Raw genomic sequence first — 9,674 nt, 5'->3', positions numbered from 1 at the left:
ATATATATATATAAAGTTTTAAAAAATGTAAGATGAAGCTGAATTAAGTGCAGCTCGAGTTCTGCAGTCTGACAGCTGCAAGGAAGAAAGTTTCTGAGCCTCGTGGTTCTTGCTCTGAATGCTCCTCATCCGCCTACTTGAGAGGAGGGGCTGGAACAGACTGTGCAGGATGAGTGGAGTCCTTCATGATGCGGAGCACCCTCCCCCTGCATCGTGAAGTGTAGAGGTCCAAGGTGGTGTGAAGGCTGCTCCCCAGTCTTCTGTGCAGCGTCCCTCTGCAGAGCCGTCCTCTCAGCAGCAGTGCAGCTGCCGTGCCACACGGTGATGAAGGTGCAGAGAACATCTCCACCACACAGACATAGAAGCTCCTCGGGACAGAGCTCCCAAGTCCAGGTCTCTGCAGCTTCCTGAGGAAGTAGACGCTGGTGGACCTTCTTGACCAGACAGGAAGTGTTGGATCTCCAGGTGAGGTCACTGCACCCCCATGTACCTGTAGCAGGAGACCACCTCCACAGCTGCTCCTCCGATGTGTAAAGATGAACGTTCAAACGTTTAATGTTAACAGGAACGTTCAAATCTTTATAAAGTTTTCAGCTTTAAGTTCAGACAGATTGTGCTTCCTGTTCTAGTTTTAAAATTATTCCTGCATTGGTTTTTATTGTTGTTAGTTTATGGTTAACTCCTTTTTATCGGGTGTTGTTTTTTTTAATTCTGGCTGTTTTATTTTATTAGACTTACACTTTATAAAAAAGAGTCGGGTAAAGTTAAACTGAATTTGAACACAAACCAACTGAACATATTTCACCTGGTGATCGTTATGACCCATGACGTGTAGGAAAGACATCAGCAATGACCTCTACTGATGCTCGTTAATCTGGGAAGGGTCAAAGGTCATTTCTAAACTATTAGCCACACGTGGTAAAAACTGCCAATCATCCCAGGAGTTGACGTCAACAGGTTCACCCTGAAGGTCAGACTGTGCAATGCTCTGGTCAAATTACAAAAACCTGCAGCAGAAGAAAAACTATTAAACATGTAAATGATGAAGTTCCCGTCACAACAAACAACTCCAGCACAAACTTTATTTCTACATTTTATTGTCACAGTGTTTGTGTTGAGGACAACAAACATGGAGGACGGACATGAAGCATTTACACTTTAACACTGGACCTGTTTGACCCGAACACTGGACCAATCAGAGCGAAGCAGTTTGACTCTGAAGGTCGTCCAATGTCGAGCCCAACACAAAGAACATTTTGGGTTTTAACTTGAGCTGCCATCTTAAACCTGAACCTGTAAATCTAAATAAAAGTAAACAAATCTTTCTTTTCACCACCTCGGAGTTGGTCTGAAACAAACAAAAAGGCACATAAACGAACGTAACAGTCTAAAAATAACATTTTAACGAACAAGTTCTGAACTACATCCAACACTTTGACTGTTCCACCGACTGGTCTGAGATTAAGCAGCTTGTTCAGCTCTTGTCCTGCCGGTGGAGTCAAAGCTCAGCTGCTTCATGTAAAACCTTTTCTCCCGACACGACTCAAGTATAATCCAGAAAAAGCTGCTCGCCCTGCAGCTCTCAGACGTGGGGCGTTCAGGGACACTCTGTTCAAAATGATGGAGGAAACTACGAGTGTTTCAAGATTAGAGTCAGATTTTAAAATTAAAATCAAACGGGCAGAAACGGTTCTCTGGAGCGATCGGACACTTTCTGTATTTTTAAGGACGACTGGTTCGAAACCTCCACCAGACGTTTACGAGCTCCACAAAGAATAAAAAACTAAATATAGAGTTTAAACTGGAATGAAACGCCCCACGTCTCGTTTTACAGTCCGCTCCACGTCGTACCGTTAAAACGCTACAGAACCGTCAGCTGGTCCGTCGGGGTCGAACAACAGAAGTAATTTATTAAACGAGGGTTGTAACTTGTTGTAAAATGAACTCTAAAGAAACTAGCTCGCTACAAACACGGAGACAGACGAGCCTTCGGGGGTGGCTGCAACGTCTTCAAACCCGCGTCAGCAGCAGATCCAGACTCGGGTTTACCGGCTGCAGGAGCTGAGGCGTGCGGCTGGACGTCGAGCTCATCGTGACCTCGGCCTCACGAGGACGACGCAGCAGGAACGATGTCTCCAAACAACAAACTAAATCTAACCACCGAACAAAAGTCAAATCCAAACCAACGTCCTGCGAGTCGTAGAACCTTCAGCTGAAGCAGCAGCGTCCGACCCACACGTCTCAGTCCTCGTGCTCAAACCGTTTGATTTTTACGTAAACTAAAAGTGGGAGGAGTCTGTCGACAGCAAACACAAACATCAGACGCTGGAATGACGGGAGCTCCGGGACCCGAGCGGTTCCCCTCAGACGCCCAGGTCCAGCTGGATTCTGTGCTCGAACAGCGCGATCAGCAGCATGATGCAGAAGCCCAGCAGGATGCCGGCGTTCTGCAGCAGGAAGAAGCCGCAGTGGCTGAAGCCGTGGTCGCCGGCGTCGTTGTGCAGCATCTCCGGCACCTGGAGGGAGCAGAAAGCAGCAGCTCACTAAATGAAGTCCTCGACCCGTGGACCGCAGCAGGTCCAACAAAATAATTATTTGGCTGCTCATCATTTTAGCTGTCAGAGCTAATGAATGACAAACAGACACATTAACTGATGAAAACCAGAACACTGGTGTTCCACAGGGATGTGTGCCATCACCACTTGTATTCTCTTTATACACAAATGAGTTGCAACATAACATCTAAGACTTCACATTAAGTCTGAAGATGATATGACCCTAGTGGCTGCTCTGAAGACACCAGCAGCCCCTCCCAGCTCAAAGATCAGCTCTCTCTGGCCCTCATGGTGACCCTAATCCTAATCTCTCAGCCAGAGACGGGAACAAGTTGTCCCGAGTGGTCAGACAAGGCAGTATTGGTCATCAACCAATGAAACCTACAGACCTGTAGTCAGGCTCTAGAAAAAGTCAATCCAGGTTTACAAGGACCCAACTGATCCACTGCAACCAGTACTCAGGCTGGAACCATCTGGCAGAAGACTGCTGGTTCCTCTGGTGAAGAGAAGTTCCCTCGTAGCCTCACACGACAACCCAGATGTTTTTAACGTATTGTGGATTTTAGAATCGGTTTTACTGAGTTAGCAAATCTTTTGAAAGTTTTATGGTATTTTTCACTTGTGTTGTTTTGACGTCAAAGATCATTTATTTATTTATTGACCTTTATTTAAGCAGACAAATCCCACTGAGATCACAGATCTCTTCAAAGGGAGGTCTGGGCCTGAAGACTAACAGCTTTTTGATCTGACGGAGGAAACCGGAGTACCCGGAGAAAACCCACGCAACACGAGAAGAACATGCAAACTCCACACAGGAAGACCCCAGGTCCAACCAGGGATTGAACCCAGGACCTTCTTGCTGTGAGGCAACAGTGCTAACCACTGATCCATCGTGCTGCCAACTAAATCTCCATCTCATGAAATGTCATGGACAACAAAGTTATACTGGCTGATTCTAAAGATCTGAGCTTTGGGTTCTGTTGGTTTCGGCTCTCAGAACTGGAACTGATGCAGGAACCTGGTCCAGAAGAACTCCACCTGATCACAAGCGGTCCTTCTGCAGGTTTCCCAGTGACAGCTCTGAGGATCAGGTGCAGCCTCGTCTACAACTGCATCTGGATTACAAATCCTCTTATTCCTGTTCCAACACAGCTGAAGTCGGACTGAAGCAGCTTCTCTCGGTGAAGTCACAACAATCCTGCAGCACCAGACTGGGTCCCTCAGCGGGTCCGACTCACCATGTCCACCAGCGCCACGTACATGAAGAGCCCGGCCGTGAGGGCAAAGATCCACATGCAGATGTTCTCGGCGTAGTGCCCGATCAAAATGCCCGTCACCATGCCGAAGTAGGCCATCATGGCCGACAGCACGTTGTAAAGGATGGCCTGACGCACCGTCATCCCCGCCTTCAGCAGCACCGCAAAGTCGCCTGGAAGAAAGCGACCGCAGCTCGTCAGACAGCTGGAGGAGGGGTTTAAGATCGTAGGTCGGAGGCTCGGAGGTCTTACCCAGCTCATGAGGCAGCTCGTGGCAGAAAACAGCCACAGACGTGCTGAGACCGCTGGACAGACCCTCCGTGAAGGCTGCTCCTGTAAAAAGACCCAATCTGGTGAGGCGCTCCGGTAAAACACCAGACAAGTTACATTTACGGTGAAAATGCTTGTTGCAGAAGAACTTGCTGAATAACAGCTGAAATGAGCTAAAATGGACTGTACTTATTTATACAGCTCCTTTCTATCTTATCAAGACACTGAAAGAGCTTTACAACATCTGTGCTTCATGAACCCGTTCATACACCACTCTGCTACATCTGTACCAAGACCAGTTTGATCACATTCGATGGGACACACGTCAGAGGCAATGAGGAGTTCAGTGTCTTGCCCAGGAACACTTCGGCATGCGACTGCTGGTGGAATCAAACCCCCAACTCTCCCACTGGAGGACAACTGTTCTAACCACTCAGACACAACCGCCAATAAAAACATGCTGAAATATAGTTGAAATGGAAGAAAGAGACTAAAATAGCAGAAGAAAGCCAAAAGAACACAGATTTGCTGAATTAGGTTAAATCAGCAGAAATGAGCATAAATATTTGGAATATTGGCTAAAAAAGCTGAAATTACCAAAAATAGCTGAAAGTAGCTGAAAAGGCCAAAAAAAGCTTAAACTATCAGAAGGAAATGGAAGGAGCTGTAGAGAGCTCCAAGAATGTGGAATTAGCTGAAAAAGCTCAATTAAGCATACAAACAGCTAAAAAGTAGCTGAAATAGCAGAAAAAGTTAAAACTAGCAGAAATAAGATGAAAGGAACATAACAAGCTGAAATTAGCAGCAATATCACAAAAAATTAATTTATTTGAAAGTAGCTGAAATCACAGTAACAAAAAAATGCTAAAAAGGTAGCACAAGCTAAAATTAGCAGAAGAAAGTAGAACGAACACACGTTTGCTGAAAGAAACAAACGAGCACAAAAAAGTGGAAATTATTTGAAAAAAAGCTGAAATTAGCAAAAAACAGCTATGAAAAAGCAGAAAGAAGCTAAAAGGAAGTGGAGAGCACATTTTTGCAGAATTAGACTGAGAAAAGTTGAAATAATTGCAAAAATGTGGAATTAGTAGAAAATGCTCAAATTAGCATAAAAAAGCTAAATAGAAGTTGAAATAGCAGAAAAATCTGAAACTTGCAAAAATAAGTTGAAAGGAGCAAAACAAGCTAAAATTAGCTTAAAGAAGTTAGAAGAAGCACAACAATGTTGTAGTTAGCAGAAAGTAGCTGAAAGGAGCACAGAACAGCTGAAAAGTTTATATTTGCAGCAGGAAGCTGAAAGAAGCTGAAGCAGAACAAAACGTGAAGGGAGCAGTAAAAGTTGTAAACACATCTAAAGTGCTGAAGGAGGTAAAATGAGCTCAATTCACTTTCTATGAGAATAAAAAATGTCAGAAAAGGCTAAATATTTCAAACAGCTAAAGTTGCACCAATACCAAAAGTCAGAGCAGGATTGTCCTTAAAGAGCTAAACATTTTAAGATTTGTGGAAACAGCCGAAAACTGCGGGACGAGAATCGAGCTGAAAAACGTACAGAAGAAAAATGGATGACAGAAGGATCCAGGACAGATCCAGGATCTGTCCTGGATCTGTCCTGGATCTCCCGGAAGACATTTAATATTCTGACGGATATTTTCACAGAACTTCCTCGATTCTGTCGTTTCCGCTCGAACGCCATCAGCGTCTCACCGATGGCGAGGCCGTCGCTGAAGTTGTGCAGCCCGTCTCCCATGATGACCATCCAGGCGAGCGTGGCCACGCCGGCCTGCTGGAAGTGCTTCTCCGAGTACGAGTGGGAGTGGCTGTGGGGGTGGTGGTTCTGGGAGTGGTGGTGGTGCAGGATGTGGTGGTAGTCGTGGTGGTGGTGGTGCATGCTGTCCGCCTGGCCCACCGTGTCGTGGAAGTGGGAGTGGCACTTGTTTTCACAGTCCTCGTCGGTGTAGGCGTCGGAGCTCGAAGGCCGGTCGTAACCCTGCGGCGAGATGACGGACACCTGCGGCGCCAGCATCACCTGCTCCTCCTCCGCCACACCACCGCTCAGAGGCTCGCCAAACACGCCGGCGCCATTCGTCTCCACGTCTGCAGGCAGCAAAACCAAAACCACAAACTGAAGTGAGGAGCCGAACCCTGGCTGATGTTTGGATTCACTTCTTCTGTAACTACCTTCAATTTGATGCTTTTATTTTGAAATGGGAAGAAGAGTGCCGGTAACTGCAGAAACTGCACGTTCAGCAAAAAAACAGCTGAGATGAAAGACGGCTGCTAAAGAAGCAGAAATTTAGCTGGTAAAACTAAAGGGAACAAAAGGCTTAGCTAAAAGATAATCAACGGTAGCTTAAAGCGGAAAAAAGCAGCTAAAAGCTAAGGGGAGCAAAGCAAAACTAAAACGTGTAAAAAGCTAACTAAAAGCTAAATGTAGCTAGCTAAAAGCTAAAGGGAGCAAAAGGCAACTAAAGTAGTTAAACGGTACCTATGAATTAAGAAGCAACGGTCTAGTCTAAACCTAAAAGTGGCCGAAGGCTAATCAGAAGCTAAAAGCAGCAAAGAAGACTTGTAGAGCTGCTTTCCTGGAGCAGATTTGAAACAAACAGTTTTTGAAGGAATTTAAAGATCTCGATGGATCTTCACCGGCTGTACGTTCATTTAGTCTGGACCCTCTTGGTCCTTCTTCAGCTCATTTCTCACCTTCAGCTGGTTTGTCCTGGGCGGAGAGCTTCTCTGGGTTTTTGTCATTCTGGTCCCATTTCTTCTGGATCTGCGCAGACAGCAGAGGACAACTCATCAACACGTGTCCTCTCAGAAGTCATCTCGTGTTTGGGACCTTCCCGTCAGTCCACACAGTTTTACATTTGATTCTTCACGTCCACGTGTGTTTCTGTATTTAAATCCTCTCATCATTTTGTGTCTGACCTTCTGCTTCTTGTCTTTGTACATTTTTCCCAGCGTCAGGAAGTGTTCGATCAGGAACATGAAGTAGACGCCGCTCAGAGCGGTGAGGCCCTTCCACACGGCGTCCAGATCCTCTTGTCCATCGTGGAGATGAGGCTCCTCCGTGCTCGTCTCAAACTCCTCGTGATGCTGATGGCTGCCCTGAGACTGAGGACGCACACAGTTTGGAAACGGCACATAAAAAGGCTAAAACTGATCAATAATTGATCAGTACGGAACACGAGACTCTGGACTCTGCAGGGTTTAAAGCTCGTTTCAAGGCGACAGACGAAGACGCACAAATCCACACGTCGTCGCGCCCGACACGGACTCACGTGAGGGATGAGGTGCAGGAAGGCGTCTCCGCTCAGCGTTCCCACGGCCAGCGCCACCAGGAAGCTGAGCAGGAACTTGAAGAAGACTTTGTTCATGAGCGGGATGAGGACGACGCCGAGCAGAGACAGCAGACTGATGATGGTGATGGAGAGGAAGCCGCCAAGCCACGCTGCAAACAAGCAAACAAACAAATAAACAAACAAATAAACAGGATTTAGGAAAACAAAGAGTTAAACAGTCAGGATCTGTTAGGTCAGGGGTGCCCAACACGTCGATCTCAAAGCGATCATGGGTAGATCTCTCATGGCGTTAAAACTAGACGTCAGCCGGTATCATCCATGAAATGTGTCTCGACTGACCTGAACCCTTAAAGCTGAGCCTTGATGCTCCTGAACAACGGAGATGATGGTAGCAGAGAATATCATTAAAGATGAGACCATGTTAAAAAGGAAGCTAACCAGTTTCCATCTCATCTGAATTCTTCAAGGTTAGGATGGAGGTCGCCACACTTCAGTGTGAACTCACCTGTTGAGATACTTCTGGTGCCGTCTCCTCCGCCACGCTCGCTCTGGTTGGAGTGGTTATGAGCTCCATGGTGACCGTGAGCGTGTTTGTGCTGTTTATGCTCTAAAAACAGACAAAAAATTAATAAACCTGCTCAGTTTGATCGAATTAATCCTCAAAACTAGAGTCCAGATTAAACGATAGCAGCACAAAACAAAGTTTCAGTTTTATCAAAATGTTTTGTTGAGACGCAGATGAGTTTTAATGAGAGCTGAAATTAAACCTTTAGTTTAGAACATGTAGATTTTTATTACCTGGAAACAGACGGGGCGGATTATTTATGTAAACACAACGTTACTGTTGAGAACCTACTAATCTGGATTAATAATCCAGGCAACGAACAAGGTGAAACAGTTATATTAAATAAAAACCGTAAAGATCAGGTAACTGTGGCATTTCCTAAACTTGATGTTCTCGTTTTGAGAAACAAACGCACTAAATGGACAAGAATAAAAATAACTTCAGTATTGTTCTATAAATTGTTTTCCTTCCAATGATCCATTTTCCAGTCTTCTTCTTCTTCTTCTTCTTTCAGGTTTTACATCTTGAGGGGTTTTCACAGCGAGTCCTCCGTCTCACTCTGTCCTCTTCATTCTCTGTCCTCACTCCAACTACCTCCATGTCCTCTCTAACTGCATCCATGTGTCTCCTCTGTCTTTTTCCTGCAGCTGCATTTCTAACATCCTTCTACCAATATACCTACTGTCCCTCCTCTGGACATGTCCCAACCACTGTCCCTCCTCTGGACATGTCCAAACCACCGCCCCTCCTCTGGACATGTCCAAATCACTGTCCCTCCTCTGGACATGTCCCAACCACTGTCCCTCCTCTGGACATGTCCAAACCACCGCCCCTCCTCTGGACATGTCCAAACCACTGTCCCTCCTCTGGACATGTCCAAACCACTGTCCCTCATCATATGCCATTGAATATTTGAGTGAAAAACCTCACTGCCATCTCTCCAAGACATTTCCAAATCTCCTCTGGCATGCCATCAGGTCCTACTTCCCCATCTTCATTGTGATCCACTTTCCTGTATTTTGGTCTAATGTGGTCTGGACCGGAGTTCTCCAGACTTTCTGAAGGTCTTTTCCTCTGGACTACAACTGCTTTGTTTTATTGTGTTTCTGTCCTTGTACATTAATATTTTAAACAATGGATCTATAAAAAATACCAAAGAAAACTGCCTGACAGACATTAGGGCAGGGGTGTCAAATTCTGGTCCTGGAGGGTTGTCATCCTGCAGGTTTTGGTCAGTCCCCTGTTCTTCATTTTGCCTTGAGCTTCTGCAGAAGCTTATTGTTCAATCATTCATTCAAATCAGGTGCGTCATACAGGGAAAAGATCCACACTTGAAGGATAGTGGCCCTCGAGGACCAGACTGGAAACCACTACAATAGGGTTTCAGCCCCAACAAGGTGATTCTCAATTAGTTAAAAACGTGACAGCCAAAAATCAGCTGAAGGATGAAGCATCTCTCAGTTCCTGGTGTAACAGGCCACAGAATATCCTCAATCCAGACTATACTTGGGGTTAAAGAGGCCTAGGATAGATCACAGCCTTCAGCCAAGTCATACCCCAGGCCAGATTATGGGTAAATATAGGTACAGGTTGGTATAGTCTGGCCTGGAGGGGTATAGTGTGGCCGGGAAGGGTACAGACTGGCCTGGAGTGGTACAGACTGGCCTGGAGTGTTTTAGTCTGGCCTGGAGGGGGTACATTCTGACCTGGATAAGGTATATTCTGA

The 9,674-nt window shown here is 45.8% G+C and overlaps 1 protein-coding gene across 2 annotated transcripts in view; it reads right to left on the bottom strand.

Annotated features, from left to right (window-relative positions):
• Window positions 1–1,080: 1,080 nt before the first annotated feature.
• The window catches only part of slc39a6 (solute carrier family 39 member 6), a 17,820-nt gene continuing 9,226 nt past the window's right edge, over window positions 1,081–9,674 (bottom strand). For both annotated transcript variants that reach the window (XM_037682458.1, XM_037682459.1), the window contains exons 5-12: window positions 7,889–7,990; window positions 7,363–7,532; window positions 7,010–7,195; window positions 6,785–6,854; window positions 5,789–6,178; window positions 4,064–4,144; window positions 3,794–3,984; window positions 1,081–2,516 (exon numbers count right to left, since the gene is read on the bottom strand). In XM_037682458.1, the coding sequence (XP_037538386.1) occupies window positions 2,364–2,516; window positions 3,794–3,984; window positions 4,064–4,144; window positions 5,789–6,178; window positions 6,785–6,854; window positions 7,010–7,195; window positions 7,363–7,532; window positions 7,889–7,990 (1,343 nt within the window). In that variant the 3' untranslated portion in view covers window positions 1,081–2,363. The remainder of the gene's footprint in view (window positions 2,517–3,793; window positions 3,985–4,063; window positions 4,145–5,788; window positions 6,179–6,784; window positions 6,855–7,009; window positions 7,196–7,362; window positions 7,533–7,888; window positions 7,991–9,674) is intronic.

The sequence above is a fragment of the Nematolebias whitei genome, chromosome 9 (genome assembly GCF_014905685.2).
Source record: "Nematolebias whitei isolate Nwh7 chromosome 9, NemWhi1, whole genome shotgun sequence".
Lineage (NCBI taxonomy): Eukaryota > Metazoa > Chordata > Actinopteri > Cyprinodontiformes > Rivulidae > Nematolebias > Nematolebias whitei.
The sequence above is the reverse complement of the archived record's forward strand: the minus strand, read 5'-3'. Positions and strand labels throughout refer to the sequence as shown.